Here is a 17047-nt window from a genome sequence, read left to right as displayed (position 1 = left end):
AGGTCACAAAGTCCCTAATGGACTGATCTGTTAGGAAACCAAACCTCCATTTCCTACTGTAGGCTACGTCTTTATATTAATATAACTACCATTTCCTACTGTAGGATACGTCTTTATATTAATATAACTACCATTTCCTACTGTAGGATACGTCTTTATATTAATATAACTACCATTTCCTACTGTAGGATACGTCTTTATATTAATATAACTACCATTTCCTACTGTAGGATACGTCTTTATATTAATATAACTACCATTTCCTACTGTAGGCTACGTCTTTATATTAATATAACTACCATTTCCTACTGTCGGCTACGTCTTTATATTAATATAACTACCATTTCCTACTGTAGGCTACGTCTTTATATTAATATAACTACCATTTCCTACTGTAGGCTACGTCTTTATATTAATAGAACTACCATTTCCTACTGTAGGATACGTCTTTATATTAATAGAACTACCATTTCCTACTGTAGGCTACGTCTTTATATTAATATAACTACCATTTCCTACTGTCGGCTACGTCTTTATATTAATATAACTACCATTTCCTACTGTAGGATACATCTTTATATTAATATAACTACCATTTCCTACTGTAGGATACGTCTTTATATTAATATAACTACCATTTCCTACTGTCGGCTACGTCTTTATATTAATATAACTACCATTTCCTACTGTAGGATACGTCTTTATATTAATATAACTACCATTTCCTACTGTAGGATACATCTTTATATTAATATAACTACCATTTCCTACTGTAGGCTACGTCTTTATATTAATATAACTACCATTTCCTACTGTAGGATACGTCTTTATATTAATATAACTACCATTTCCTACTGTAGGATACATCTTTATATTAATATAACTACCATTTCCTACTGTAGGCTACGTCTTTATATTAATATAACTACCATTTCCTACTGTAGGATACGTCTTTATATTAATATAACTACCATTTCCTACTGTAGGCTACGTCTTTATATTAATATAACTACCATTTCCTACTGTAGGCTACGTCTTTATATTAATATAACTACCATTTCCTACTGTAGGCTACGTCTTTATATTAATATAACTACCATTTCCTACTGTAGGATACGTCTTTATATTAATATAACTACCATTTCCTACTGTCGGCTACGTCTTTATATTAATATAACTACCATTTCCTACTGTAGGCTACGTCTTTATATTAATATAACTACCATTTCCTACTGTAGGCTACGTCTTTATATTAATATAACTACCATTTCCTACTGTAGGATACGTCTTTATATTAATATAACTACCATTTCCTACTGTAGGCTACGTCTTTATATTAATATAACTACCATTTCCTACTGTAGGATACATCTTTATATTAATATAACTACCATTTCCTACTGTAGGATACATCTTTATATTAATATAACTACCATTTCCTACTGTAGGATACGTCTTTATATTAATATAACTACCATTTCCTACTGTCGGCTACGTCTTTATATTAATATAACTACCATTTCCTACTGTAGGCTATGTCTTTATATTAATGTAACTACCATTTCCTACTGTAGGATACGTCTTTATATTAATAGAACTACCATTTCCTACTGTAGGATACGTCTTTATATTAATATAACTACCATTTCCTACTGTAGGATACATCTTTATATTAATATAACTACCATTTCCTACTGTAGGATACATCTTTATATTAATATAACTACCATTTCCTACTGTAGGCTATGTCTTTATATTAATGTAACTACCATTTCCTACTGTAGGATACATCTTTATATTAATATAACTACCATTTCCTACTGTAGGCTACGTCTTTATATTCATTAACTTCACTATACCTGGATTTCACAGCTGCTATTCCTTCATTAATTCTGCACATCACTTCTGTTCTATGCAGCATTTCATTGTGCTCACATGCTCATTGTTGTGTGTGTGATCTGACGACACCTGTCTACTGTATGTGTGTGTGTTCCTGTGCGCTCTGCATGTGCTCGTAGTCATCTTTGTAAAGCTTCCTCTCTCTCTCCTCCCTCCTCCCTCCCCTCTTCAGGTGCTGCAGGGGGCCACAATGCAACAGTTACAGCAGGTGCAGGTAGCCCAGTCACAGGGCACACCCATCACGGTAAACACCGCTCCTCAGCCGCCCCGTCCCCATCTGAAACCCCCTCCCAGCCCAGCACACCTCAGTGTAGGGTGAAGTTGCCCCTGGACGCTGATCGATTTTGCATTTCTCCCACTAAATGGTTAGCATTGGGGGCGGGAACGCTGATCCTAGATCTGATCCTAGTGGAAATTTCACCCCGGAGGGCACCCCTCCACATTGAATCAGGAAGATTAGGAGGAAGCTTGTGTTTGGCTGCATCACTAGTTCCCACCCCCACCCCAAGAGCCCTGCTGTCTCTCAGCAGCAGCCGGCTCTTTAAAACTGCCATTAGATTTTTTTTTTATTGTTGCATACTAGGGACGTTCATCAGATCCGATCAGCCAATCCTGGAGAGACTGGGTTGCCTGACACGACCATATCATCGTCTGTCAGCTTGTAGGATGAGGGGGGGTTTTCAACCCTGCCTTCTCATCGCTCTCTGTGGTCCCACTCTAACTGTAATCTACTTATTAGGCCCAGGTTTTCCAGCCCAATGTCAATCATTACATGGTCACAGTCACCACACTCTCACCAGTTGTTTAAGAATGAACATTCTCCCTCTCCCACCCCCACCACCAGAGTGCTCCAATGACCATGCAGGTTGGGGACCAGCAGGTCCAGATAGTACAGGCCTCGTCCCAGGGCCAGACCCAGACGGTGCAGTCAGGACAGACCATGCAGGTCATGCAGCAGATCCTCACCAACTCCGCCGAGATCCAGCAGATACCAGTAAGAGAGAGGGAGGGAGGGAGGGGGAGGGGAGATTCTCTCCTTGAGTGACCTAACTGGAACTTGGAATCATTTCAAATTTTCTAATGAAATAAATACAACACATTTTCTTAAGTTGGCGATCAATCTTCAAACACACTGTAGAGAGCTGCTTGAACCTTCCTCTCCCCCATTTTGACACTAACTAACTAGCTCAACGATCATAATGACGTTTGTGTTGTGTTTCTATGACCTCCCCTGCCTAAAGTGGGTGTTTGTCTCCCCCGTGTGGTGGTTGTGTGCAGGTGCAGCTGAACACTGGTCAGTTGCAGTACATCCGGCTGGCACAGCCCGTCTCTGGCACACAGGTGGTTCAGGGACAGATCCAGACGCTGGGTAACACTCAGCAGGTACAGGTACTGAACAAGAACCTTTTCAATGTATAGTATCGCATCATATGTGTGTGGACACTTCATCTCTGTAATGTAGTCTCTGGTCTGGTATCACTATACTAGTTTATACAATAACATTAACGTCGTTAAGGTAGTAACCAATACAAATATTATAGGATTGTGTATTTCTATATTGTTTCATGAATTGACTTCTATATTGTCCATTGCCTTCAGTTGCATTTGAACAGAGGTGTAGGTTTTCATAGTGGCTGTGAGAACCACTGTGTGAATGACTGACTCCTCTCTCTCTGGTTTGTTCTCAGATTACACAAACGGAGCAAGGCCAGCAACAATTCAACCAGTTTACCGACGGACAGGTAAGACGAACATCTCCCACTCCTGTCACACACATGCACACACCCTCCTCTCTCTCACCCTTTCCCTCTGTGTCCTTACAGCAGTTGTATCAGATTCAGCAGGTGACGATGCCAGCGGGTCAGGACCTGAGCCAGCCAATGTTCATCCAGTCCACCAACCAGACGGCCGACGGACAGGTCACCACGCAGGTCAGCGGAGACTGAGGCTCCGGAAGCATCCGCCTGACCACCAGACCACCCAACCATTGATCCCACCACCTGTTACCATCCATAAGGGCAACTGGCTCAAACAGCCAAGGGACCTCCTAGGATATGTCCCAAATGGCAGCCTATTACCTACACACTATATAGGGAATAGTGTGCAATTTGGGATGTGCCCTCACGCTCATTCAATACATATGACATGATAATTACAAGGGACTCTCTGACAACAAGAGTTCTTTATTCAGTACACTGGGTCAGATACCAAAGGGACTGCCCGACAACTCTCCCTCATTCCCATGTCATATCATCTCTCTCTGCCTCCGTTAGTTCCTCCTGGCACCCACACTCACCTGATACGTTCCCCAGAAAGGCCTCACCTAATGCCCGTTCACGACAGCCACACACAGGGTATCCAAATGCTGAAACCTCCAGGACCCAACTTTCCTCCATTTTAGTGACCAACTCTCTTGTTCTTCCTCAGTGTCTGTCAACCCTTGCTGTATAATCTGTATGTCTTCTGTCTCTCTGTGAAGTACACCGTATAGGGGTGTCTTATGTTCTGTCTGCATCCCAAATGGCACTGTTCCCTATATAATGTACTCTTTTTGACCACGATCTATATGGCCCTGATCAAAAGTAGTTCACTATATAGGGAATAGTGCAATTTGGGATGAATCCTATGGAAGGCTTGGTCCTTGTTTGGTCTACAAGAGAACATGAATCATGCCCTTCTGTTGTAATGTCTTAATGTGTAGACTTTAAAAGAAGAAACTATAAAGCCATACTCTAAGCTAGCGCACAATAATTCATTGTAAATTGTATGAAAGACTCACACCAGCCTAGATGGATCCATTTATATTTTGTTGTTAGTTCCTCTTCGTTTTGTTCACATTGACGAGACATGCCATCAATGAAAGGGCTTCTAACTGTATGATATAGTTTGTATTTAGTGTGTGTGTCCGTCCATTATGGTGCATTATCTCTTTCCCATGGCCCAGTGATCATACTCACCTCTTCAGTGGCCCTCTTCCATCTCTCTTTCCTCTTCCTTCCCCCTCCATCTCTTCATGAATCACCACACTGATCACTATCATTCTTAGAGCAGGGAGTGGTTAGGCCTTTCTCTGCCTTTATATGCAGTCTCTCCCCTATCCAGAGAGGTTTTTGGTTCTCCTTCCTTGCTCGTAGAGAAAGACTTCACTGGAGCAAGGACCCCTTTTTATAGTCTTTTCTTAATACTGGTTGTAACTTGTCAAGGTTTCTTTTGAAATGACCATCCCTCCCTTTTCCTTCCCTTTCTTATTTAGTAATGATCATTATCATAGCTGTTCTTCTTATTGTTGTTTTGCATGTAGTTTAAACTGCCAGCATGATATGCAATGGATAGGTACACATCTTATTTTTGTTATTTTTTGTAAGCAAACTTTGGGTTTGTGAGGAAAAAAATAATAACTAAATAAAAAAACAATACATGCAATCTTTTCAACAGAAAAGGTAACAGTTTTTCACCCAACAGTTTTTGTTGCAAATGTGCATTTGTGTTTGAGGTGATTGAAATCTATTCATAGCCTGTTGGTAAATACCACATAGTACAATATAAACCACGTTTCCATCCACAGGTTTTAATGTGAGCGATACCATACAAACAAAAATCAAGACCGCTGTGATGGAAACGGCGTTTCGGTACAATTTTATAAATGCAGACCGAATGTATTAGTTTAACATGATGGGATATTTTTGTGTCGGTAAAATTCGTTATGCGACAAATGGCGGTGGAAACGCCTTTATGCACAAATATTGATATAATAACTATCATAACGAAGTAAACTTGGAATGTTGGGTGATCTCCCACTAAGACTCAGGAAACGATGTGGTTTATTAGGCTACAGATGAAATAATTACGCCTTATGTCCACCAGACGGAGCATGCGTTCCGGCGGAAGTCATTCATTGTCAATTGAGCAGGCCGCAACACTACATTGGGGATGCCGCACTAGGCCGCGGTGAGTTCGGTGTACCGTGTGCATTACATTTTTAATGCTTTCTGTTCGGTGGTACAAACCGAAGTACACACAGACTCAAACTACTTGGTTGCAAAGCACATGCATGTCAAATACCGTGCTTCTACACCTGCATTGCTTGCTGTTTGGGGTTTTAGGCTGGGTTTCTGTACAGCACTTTGAGATATCAGCTGATGTACGAAGGGCTATATAAATAAATTTGAAATACCTAAAATGCGAGCAAAACATACGGAAAACAAAACATGTATTTTGTTGGTATCTGGCGTTATGCACTTCACAGGGTGGTGAAAGTGCACAGTGATGAGTTTGATGCGCCTTTCCAATACATTTTTTGAGGGTCATTTTCTGGTGACATGATGATCGATGGTTGACTGCAGTTGGAAAAATACAAATATTCTTGCTCTGTAGAGTCTAAAATGCAATGGAAACTCTTTGAACATTCGATTTTTATTTTGTACATGAAAACTAAAGCGAAAAAGTACATTGGGGTGGCAGGGTAGCCTAGTGGTTAGAGCGGTGGATTTGCCGGAAGGTTGCAAGTTCAAACCCCCGAGCTGACAAGGTACTAATCTGTCGTTCTGCTCCTAAACAGGCAGTTAACCCACTGTTCCTAGGCCGTCATTGAGAATAGGAATTTGTTCTTAACTGACTTGCCTAGTTAAATAAAGGTAAAAATAAAAGTAAATTGTTTGCCCTACGTCATCACGCACTGATTTTGTTTCTGCAACAAGTCCGTTTGGTAAAAAAAAAGAAGAGTCCGTTTAGTGTAAACGCCACGGGTGGAAAAATGCGCATATTTTCTAAATGCGGATTTTAGAATATTTGCATGAAAATCAGTCTTTATTTTGATGGAAACCTAGGTTTAGTTATCCTTTTAGTGAAGTAATTTATCAGTCGGTATAGGTTAGACTTGATGGTGATAAATGATGTACAAGTTGTTGAGTATGAATTTCTTGACAAGTATCACTTCAAGATATGGGTCTATGCACTCTACAACTGTCTGAATAAAAACGATCATTCTATGGCCTCCAACATCGACTGACAAACTATTCTGAAACCCGAAATGGAAATTAGGGCGCCCACGAAACACCTGGAGGCGGGAGCTTGAAGCAGATGCCTAAAATCCGGCATGTGATGGTACGAGATTGAGAGATCAGCCCAGAAGCGTGCGATGGAGAAGAGTCGTAGATGGTTTATGCGCCCTGGGGAGTGACGTACCTACGTAAGCACTATGGCCACAAGGGGGCGACTGTGGGTTAATTTATCCGTACAATGTCCACCCCTAGAGGACCACACTTCCAACAGCAGAGCAATGTCCTACTGTTTTTTTCTTCTCACTTCTCTACTTCTGGAAAGGGCTGTTCGTTGTGAAAGGGAAAGCGGGTAACAATGGAATCACGAGGTAGTTGGCTGGAGACGGCTCAGCACTTTGGAGATCAGACATCATTCCTTATCCGACCTAAATCTTAAAAGGAAAATAGGTAATTAGGCTGGGACAGAAATATAGCGAGAGTGATGCCTCACCTACCTCGAGGAATTGGTCACATAAACAATTTGTCAACAACAATTAATGTTTAAATATCTCATATTTCCCAATAAGAATGATTTATTATTACTTGGGCAATGTCTATAATGTATGAGTAGGGCCAGGAGTTATTCCTGTCTGCAAGACTGACCTTGGAATAACTCCTCGTTCTACTTATTGCTAACCTCCCCATCTGGCCCAGTGAGTCTAACATCTACCTAATGAGAGGATTAGCCCTACCTTTAGCTTTGAGTGCTGTCCACATTTAAAACCCGTCGGTCTGATAATAGTGCTAGGTCTTTGGTTGGGTCAGTCAAGGTTTAAGTGCTGGAAACCGTTTGTGTTATGTAACAGGTAAACAGTGATGCTATTCCGGTCCATAAGCCTACTGGTAGATTGGGACCCATTCCCGTTCTAATCTACTTAAATCACTGAACAATAACTGCATTAATGAATAGACTCATGCTCGCCTCCATCTAATAAGGGGCAATGAGGATTGGGAGAAATTTATGTAGCTTAAGTGGAGCGTGAATAGGATTGTCCAACGGCCCCCACCGCTTAGATCAAGGTAACTTTGGAGAGATGAATTATGACCGACTGCTCTGGCTCCACGTTGGGGTAGGTCCCAAGTGGCACTCTATTCCGTATATAGTGCGCTACTTTTGACCAGAGCCCTTTGGGAATAGGGAACCATTTGGGACGCACATTGTGACCTTGTGATGCGGCCACCACACCAGCTTGTCCCAACAAGTTAACCACATCAGACCTTATCAACTCGTCAGACGAGTTGACTTTGAGTTAGACCAGAATCCATCTATCTTGACCATGTGTTTGATGATCTTTATCTTTGAGGTGTGGGAGATTTTGTCATTCTGTGGTTATTCAGGCATCACAGTTACAAGGCAGAAGGTCAGGGGTCAATCCATGATTAACTAACAGTGTGATTCATTCTGCATGTAGCAGACATTGTGTCTAGTATGGACATCAATTGAATAATGTGATAACAGGGAGATTGTATTTAAGTGCTTTAACTGTTTTATGAAGACTACATGGCCTGTTTCCACCTGGACAAAGCTGCAGGGCTCTGGTCAAATCAGGAGCAAAAAGACACGATGGAAGTAACTATCTTATCTCTTTCCAATAAAGAAAAATAAAATCTAGTCTTAATAACAAAGGAAGTAAAATAAGGTCGTTGGGAGTCCAGAGGCAGAGTTTGAGCTGTGACAGTCACACACACACACACACCGCTAGCTCATGTGTTGTTTGGGCAGATATGCTAGGGGAGCAGAGGGCTGCCTGGGGACCGGGGCAGATATGCTAGGGGAGCAGAGGGCTGCCTGGTGACCGGGGCAGATATGCTAGGGGAGCAGAGGGCTGCCTGGTGACCGGGGCAGATATGCTAGGGGAGCAGAGGGCTGCCTGGTGACCGGGGCAGATATGCTAGGGGAGCGGAGGGCTGCCTGGTGACCGGGGCAGATATGCTAGGGGAGCGGAGGGCTGCCTGGTGACCGGGGCAGATATGCTAGGGGAGCAGAGGGCTGCCTGGTGACCGGGGCAGATATGCTAGGGGAGCAGAGGGCTGCCTGGTGACCGGGGCAGATATGCTAGGGGAGCGGAGGGCTGCCTGGTGACCGGGGCAGATATGCTAGGGGAGCGGAGGGCTGCCTGGTGACCGGGGCAGATATGCTAGGGGAGCGGAGGGCTGCCTGGTGACCGGGGCAGATATGCTAGGGGAGCGGAGGGCTGCCTGGTGACCGGGGCAGATATGCTAGGGGAGCGGAGGGCTGCCTGGGGACCGGGGCAGGGGGCAGCAGCAACAAGGTTCAAAAGCTATTTCCCCGGGTAATGAATGTGCTGGTGGTGGGTGAGGCCTCCACCCATTTGACTGTGTTCTCGAGATTCAGACAGACTGACCGTTAAGTTAGTTTGTTCTTTAAACTATTTGAAAGCATTTTCTGTTCATGTTTCAATAGTGTAGTACAACAGTGTTTTCTGTTAATGTTACAATAGTGTGGCATTTAGTGTGTCTACATGAATCTTAGTGGGTTTAAAAGAAATGTCATCCCCAGTTCAGCCGTAGTCTAAATGATAGCAGCATCTCTCCAAAGACTACTACCAAGCCTATCATAACATGAAGCAACAAACAACAACACACTGTATCAACAAATGGATCTGTGTTTTCCCCCTCATTTTTTTCTCTGATGTTTTCCATTAAGTGAAATCTGGGGAAAAGAGGAAACACATGCAGATTAACGGAAGGAGAAAAAAAAAAAAGATGACATAAAGCCAAACAATGTGGTCTGGGAAAGCCATTAAGTGGTGTGACGCGTATGTAAAGCTCCAAGTTGTTCAGCGGATATGAAAGGTTGTTGGGGTCCGTCGGAGCGAGAGCGAGCAGCAGAGGTCTGCACTACATGCTGCTGATGTGGGGGGATTTTTAAGTTCCCATGAAATCCCAGTACGGCTGTCTACTCCTAGGGCTCAGCTAGGCTCTGTGGGGCGGGAGTGAATGCCGGTTCGAGAGCAGAGCAGTATGCAATGGAGGAGAGCGGGGTGTGAGAGCACAACGTGCCAGCCCGACGTCTGTCCTCTTCAACACCTTACATGGAGCGGCAGGTAGCCTAGTGGTTAGAGCGTTGGACTAGTAACCGAAAGGTTGCTAGATCGAATCCCGAGCCGACAAGGTAAAAATGTGTCATTCTGCACCTGAACAAGGTAGTTAACCCACTGTTCCTAGGCTGTCATTGTAAGAACAAAATCTTATTTAACTGACTTGCCTAGTTATATAAAGGTTAAACATTTGATTTATTTATTACATGGTGTCACCTGTCCCGTTTGACCCCTTACATTTGACCCCTTTGTCCCCTTTGACACATTACATGGTGTTACCTGTCCCCTTTGACACCTTACCTTACATGGTGTCACCTGTCCCCTTTGACACCTCACCTTACATGGTGTCACCTGTCCCCTTTGATACATTACATGGTGACACCTGTCCCCTTTGACACCTTACATGGTGTCACCTGTCCCCTTTGACACCTTACCTTACATGGTGTCACCTGTCCCCTTTGACACCTTACCTGGTGTCACCTGTCCCCTTTGACACCTTACCTTACATGGTTACCTGTCCCATTTGACACCTTACCTTACATGGTGTCCCCTTTGACACTTTACCTTACATGGTGTCCCCTGTCCCCTTTGACACCTCACCTTACATGGTGTCATCTGTCCCCTTTGACACCTTACTTTACATAGTGTGACCTGTCCCCTTTGACACTTTACCTTACATGGTGTCACCTGTCCCCTTTGACACCTCACCTTACATGGTGTCCCCTTTGACACCTCACCTTACATGGTGTCACCTGCCCCCTTTGATACCATACATGGTGTCACCTGTCCACTTTGACACCTTACCTTACATGGTGACACTGTCCCTTTTGACACCTTACCTTACATGGTTACCTGTCCCATTTGACACCTAACCTTACATGGTGACACTGTCCCCTTTGACACCTTACCTTACGTGGTGTCACCTGTCCCCTTTGACACCTTACCTTACATGGTTACCTGTCCCATTTGACACCTTACCTTACATGGTGTCACCTGTCTCATTTGACACCTTACCTTACATGGTGTCACCTGTCCCCTTTGACAACTTACATTATATAGACACCTGTCCCCGTTGACACATTACATGGTGTTACCTGTCCCATTTGACACCTTACATTACATGGTTCCACCTGTCCCCTTTGACACCTTACATGGTGTCACCTGTCCCCTTTGACACCTTACCTTACATGGTGTCACCTGTCCCCTTTGATACATTACCTTACATGGTGTCACCTGTCCCCTTTGACACCTTACCTTACATGGTTACCTGTCCCATTTGACACCTTACCTTACATGGTGTCCCATTTGACACCTTACCTTACATGGTGTCCCCTTTGACACTTTACCTTACATGGTGTCCCCTGTCCCCTTTGACACCTCACCTTACATTGTGTCATCTGTCCCCTTTGATACATTACATGGTGTCACCTGTCCCCTTTGATACATTACATGGTGTCACCTGTCCCCTTTGACACTTTACCTTACATGGTGTCACCTGTCCCCTTTGACACCTTACCTTACATGGTGTGACCTGTCCCCTTTGACACCTCACCTTACATGGTGTCACCTGTCCCCTTTGATACCATACATGGTGTCACCTGTCCACTTTGACACATTACCTTACATGGTGACACTGTCCCCTTTGACACCTTACCTTACATGGTTACCTGTCCCATTTGACACCTAACCTTACATGGTGACACTGTCCCATTTGACACCTAACCTTACATGGTGACACTGTCCCATTTGACATCTTACATGGTGACACTGTCCCCTTTCACACCTTACATGGTGACACTGTCCCCTTTCACACCTTACATTACATGGTGTAAACCAAAGTTATTCCAACCTGCTCAAGACAAGAGGACAATGGGTGTTTATGATTGTGTGGGCCTGTGTAATACCCCAGTGGATAGGTGTGTGTGTGTGTGGCGGCTTCTCAAGTGTACAGTATTGGAGTGTGAGAGAGAGTCTGTGTGTTTGCATGCACGTCTGTGTGTTAGTGAACGGCTAATGACACATTTTTGCTGTGACCTTGCTCAGCTGTTGTGTTAGAAGCCCATGCAGCCAGACCCGGTCCTTTCCAATTCTGTCCTGTCTGCATGTTAATTAAGAGAGCTGGGTGAAAATGGTGCTGGGTAGTGGACTGATTAGTGGAGGGCTGATGGAGTGGGGTAGTGGAGGGGGTGGCAGAGGGAGCTGGAGGGTCCGTGGGATGCTTTTCCGTGGTTAAACTTTGATGTTAATCCCCTGGTACAGGCCCAGATCAGCCCTGTCTATCGTCGCTTCGCTCGACTCAACTTCAGGAGTCACCGCCTAACCCCCTGGATAATCACAGAAAGGCTGCTGAGAGGGAGAGGGGGGATGGTGGGAGGAATGTTTTGATGATGCCTTCTCCACTATGACTAAGGTATGGGGGTATCCCCAGATGTTGAATGTTATAGAGCCTCCTCCAGAGAGCCTATGCATGCTCAGGGGACATATGCATGTCTGATTTTATAGAGGCTAAGCTTTTGGTCAAAGCGAACTTAACCAGGGCATTATTTACCTAGGCACAGGATGGATGGAGTCTAGTGTGAAACAAACCAATGACAACGTCCGAGGATGATGTATAGCTTGCTAGATTTGAGTTGACCTTAATTGTCTGGAAATAAGTGTCCAAGCAACGCACATACTGCATAGCTAGGCTACCTCCCAAATTACACCCTATTGCCTATACGTTGCACTACGTTGTAAAGCCGTCTGTATGCATTCTGAAGCAATGTAAAGAGTTAATGCTGAGCATAGGGTCCTGGGAATACACTAGAGATTTGTAGCTCCAGCACAGCAGTGGCACCACCATGCATCCCCCTGCTCATTCCTCAACCATGTTTCATAAACTAATGAAAAGAATCAAATAGACCAGGAGTGTGTATATTGTGCACTATTAGGCTACATACCAAAATGGTGACAATGATGAATGCTTGTTTTGTAGGTTGCTGAAGCTATACATTCCTTGTTTTCCAGTGTCACAGAAGGTCCAAAGTTATATGTTCAAGCACATCTTCTAGAAATTTCATTTCGTTCATGTGAGTTTTTCTGTTCAAAAATGGTATTTTACGCTTTAGACCACTGATATATTAATTGATGTGCTTTGGTTTACAGGTTGTCCTGTACATCACTGTTTTCTCCATCTCTTTGACTGCCACTGCAGTAGAGATGGGTTGTATTCACAAGGCACCAAACTGAAGAACACTGACTGAAACAGGGTAGGTCTACCAGAACTTGTCCAATAACAAAAGGTTTTTCGTTGCAAAAAGTTTAAATATGGCGCACTAATGAATACAACCCACGGTTGGCTTGCCATCTGTTGATGTCATTAGTGTGATCCGTGATGATGTGGCAAAACAGGACAGGAACCTTACACAAGCATTCTGGAGAGGTCCAGCCTAAACAGGTGACCGCTGTCACCGCTCTGCAGGGCACTGTGTGTCATAGCCACAGAATGTGTGTCATGCCCAGAACCACATAACCCCGGGTGCTCCATGTCAGGACTGTAGAAATAGAATCCCTGGACCATAGAACTAGGATTCCCAATCTATTCCTATTGTCACAATGTGTCATAACCAGAATTCCTCTTCTATTCCTATGTTTTTTCTGTGATCTATTGTCATGCTATGTCATAATAGTATTCTAATTCCATGGTCGGGCCACTGTCTGTCCCTCTTATCTTGTGTCCCCTGCCCAGTACCCCTGGATACAGCTCTGATGGTAAACATATGGTCCGTGCTAGCAGGGATCCTTGGGACGCCCCCATTGAAGTTGACATTTAAAATGGTTAGGTAAGGATTTGGTAAAGGTTAGGGAGGTCGCAAGGATGCCAGATAGCACTGACCATATACACACAGGCTACATTACATTTTCATTGAGGCTCCCTCTGTAGGCCTACAGTGCCCTTGCCTCATGACAGGAGAAAGTTGAAACAATTGATTTGGTCTCCACTGATAACTGAAAGGCATGACAAATGTGTGACAACCAAGTCTATCAATGTGGTGCCCAATAAATAAACATGTATTATAGCTCCAAATACTAACATACCATAACTGTGATGTTTACATCTGTATTTCTAAAATGAAAAGTTGTCAGCCTCATCAAAAATATGAACACTTAGCTCAGAGATATTAGACCTGTCTCATGCTACTGAGCAAACATTACACACAACCGAATATCACCGCGCGCATTCTCGCTCCCTCTCTCAGCGTCCATCCCATACAATCCGTGTGTTCAAGACAGCCAGATGCTTTTGGTTTGTGCGTGCGAAGTCTTCGGAAGCGCAACTGCCCTGGGTCCCTCTAATTTATCTCTGGACAATCTGATTCTGCTGCGTGTGACCCGAGAGTCCGCTCTGAAATAATAGAAGTTTAGAGTGAAGTTGACTCTTGATTTTAGATATCTCACGGACGGTCTTCACCGCTCCTCACCACGAGCGCGCTGGACCAGCGAGACTCCTCAGGAAAGTCGGCTGGAGTGAGTGTCAGTTCAGTGGGCATGTTGTGCAGCAGCGAACCTCATATGCGATTAATATAATATTAATAAGTAAATAATTGTATAAAAGAGCAGGGCGATAATGTTCAATCGATAGTTATTTAACCAACTTAATTGTAGTCCTTTAATAAATACACTTCTGCTTTAAGCTTTCAATTGCGGGCTTTAAGTGTTTTCCATATAGGCTAATTTCGAGCAAGATGCGCATGTGGGGACGAATATACTAATTAGCAATAGGGTAGGTTATAAAGTTACCGTTCCCCCGGCCAACATATATTGTAATCATCACTCGGTTGCACCTCGTTTTCCAAGATTTAACGGTCCTTGGAATTATCGCGTAATACCTTTGACAACTTTGCATTTGAGTTTCAACAATGTTTCTCAAAGGTTACGGTTTTACATACCGCACTTGTCAAAATGCCATGCGAATTTTATTTTATGGCTGTGACTTGATTTTTAGATAACTTAACTTAAATTCAGAGTCCAGACCCAGACTTTTAGAGGGAAGAAATTGACTCGCTGTAATTAGTCTTTAGTCCAAGTAATTATCCGATGCAGACAACCTGATTATGGCTTCGAATTCAGTTGGCTAAATCACCAATGTAGATATGGACTCACTGTTAAATAGGTGATTTGAAACTGAAGTCCGTTACATTTATTACTTATATAGATATACTTTAACCATGTTAAGCACCCCATCAAATAACGGTGGCATTAGAATGTTGGTTCTCCCCGCACCTAACGACGATAGACGGGTTGAGTTTGTGGCTCTTACCGCCGTTCATACGGAGAGGAGTGAACCATCGACCCCGGAGCGCGTGTACCCTTCTCACCGCACCGGGCTCCTCGGTACCCCGCTGCCCGGGCGTCTTGGACCCCGGGCGACCACCTCAGTCTCCAGCAAGCGCTACAGAAAGTTTCAGAACTTCTTGTACAACGTACTGGAAAGACCACGAGGATGGGCATTCATCTACCATGCGTTCATGTAAGTACCCTAATTGTATTTCAATACAATGTTGTAGGGCCTAGTCATCTCATTTGCGCACGCGGATTTACACTTTCAATAGCTGAATTTGTATATTTACTTTGCCATATTTTTTACATGACTTATATTTGCATTGAAACAATTGTATATTGTCATGACTTCCTGAATAATGCACGTGCCACGTTTTCTTTTGAGTCATTCTTAATTCATCAGGTGGAGATGCTTTGTTGGCAATTAGCTCACACGTTCGCAATACATCACAACATGGGACCTCGCACTCAATTTCCGCCGTCTTAACTTAATGAAATCCCCGATAGAACGGCTTTATAATTGGATTTCTCAAAAACCGGCGTTGTTAATTGGAAATAATTTGTAGGCCTACTGCTTGTCTACTTTAAAATCCTTGATACCTGTAGAGGCATTTGTTTTGTACGTCAACACATCTCAGATCAAAAACTACCACTTTTTGCTGATTGTTAGTTGACTAAATATGTTGTTTAATGGTCGATAACGGCCAGTGTGCAATGGAATCCCTTGAAAAAAAACTACATCCCGCCCAGGAGTAGTCATATTGGAGGTCCTACCCTCTTTTAGAACCCGAGAGTGGAAGATTTACTCTGGTGTTTAACATGTAGGCTTAGCATTCACGAACAGTCCCATTAGTCAGAATGTTGCATTTCTTTTTTCTTTTTTAAAAACTTACTTTACCTGTTGTCCGCTCATTTTTGTCCTTATATTAACCCGACTTTCAGTACACTGGTCTGTGTATTTGCGGTTTTATATATTCAATAATGAAGCAAATTTGCACATGACAAACGATGGCTGAGTTTAACCCAACCACAGACCGAACATTGTCCCATATAATCAGATGTCAAATTTCACAAACACTTTCAGTTGATTGCAGGAAACGTGCTGTTACATTCGATTCGGCTGTTGTTAACATATTGTGCATCACGTGCGATGCGTTAGATTGAACATACAAACGACTGAACCTACCTGCTCCTCAAAGTCGGAAAACAACCCTTTCCTGTGGATATTTCATCTCAATTTCCTACCATCAAAAGGACCAACAGCGCGGACAACCGGTTAAGTGTTTCTTATATCTTTTTTTAGGGTGTCTTTTTTCCCAGACTGAATAGCCATGTGGTAACCATGGTAACAGTGAGGTTTAGGTAATGTAGGTCCAATTGTGTAAAGAGAACATTTCCTTTGAACAAGTTTAGTTTATGGCAGCCTTTTTAGTGACAGTAAATAAATGCTTAAACAGAATGGAATCACCAAAACGTGAATCAGTTTATTAGAGATGTTTTTTTCTCCATAACTTAAAGGCAAGTAGTGTAGCCTATGGACAACCATAATATTCCTTACCATAATAAACCTCTGCTAACTGTGAGTTACAACTTGGGGAAGATCTTTTCCACTCTTAATGTGATCCGTCATTGCTTCGAGTTCCCTTTGCACAAGTGTATACAATATATACATAGCCCTATCCAATCCAATAACTCCTCATATAACACTGGGACCGATGAGGTCATCCC

General features: G+C 43.3%; 2 protein-coding genes across 12 annotated transcripts in view; both read left to right on the top strand.

Moving 5' to 3' along the window:
* Positions 1-5322, top strand: part of nfyc (nuclear transcription factor Y, gamma) — a 46732-nt gene extending 41410 nt beyond the window's left edge. For 6 of the 10 annotated variants that reach the window (XM_029662879.2, XM_029662874.2, XM_029662877.2 and 3 more), the window contains 5 exons: positions 2072-2143; positions 2744-2893; positions 3178-3288; positions 3588-3641; positions 3723-5322. In XM_029662879.2, the coding sequence (XP_029518739.2) occupies positions 2072-2143; positions 2744-2893; positions 3178-3288; positions 3588-3641; positions 3723-3845 (510 nt within the window). In that variant the 3' untranslated portion in view covers positions 3846-5322. The remainder of the gene's footprint in view (positions 1-2071; positions 2144-2743; positions 2894-3177; positions 3289-3587; positions 3642-3722) is intronic. The other 4 variants (XM_029662881.2, XM_029662880.2, XM_029662878.2 and 1 more) reach the window with 3 other exon arrangements.
* Positions 5323-14280: 8958 nt separating this feature from the next.
* The window catches only part of LOC115131291 (potassium voltage-gated channel subfamily KQT member 4), a 120141-nt gene continuing 117374 nt past the window's right edge, over positions 14281-17047 (top strand). For both annotated transcript variants that reach the window (XM_029662873.2, XM_029662872.2), the window contains exon 1: positions 14281-15509. In XM_029662873.2, coding sequence (XP_029518733.2) covers positions 15208-15509 — 302 coding nt within the window. In that variant the 5' untranslated portion in view covers positions 14281-15207. The remainder of the gene's footprint in view (positions 15510-17047) is intronic.

The sequence above is a fragment of the Oncorhynchus nerka genome, linkage group LG7, assembly GCF_034236695.1.
Source record: "Oncorhynchus nerka isolate Pitt River linkage group LG7, Oner_Uvic_2.0, whole genome shotgun sequence".
Lineage (NCBI taxonomy): Eukaryota > Metazoa > Chordata > Actinopteri > Salmoniformes > Salmonidae > Oncorhynchus > Oncorhynchus nerka.
The sequence above is the reverse complement of the archived record's forward strand: the minus strand, read 5'-3'. Positions and strand labels throughout refer to the sequence as shown.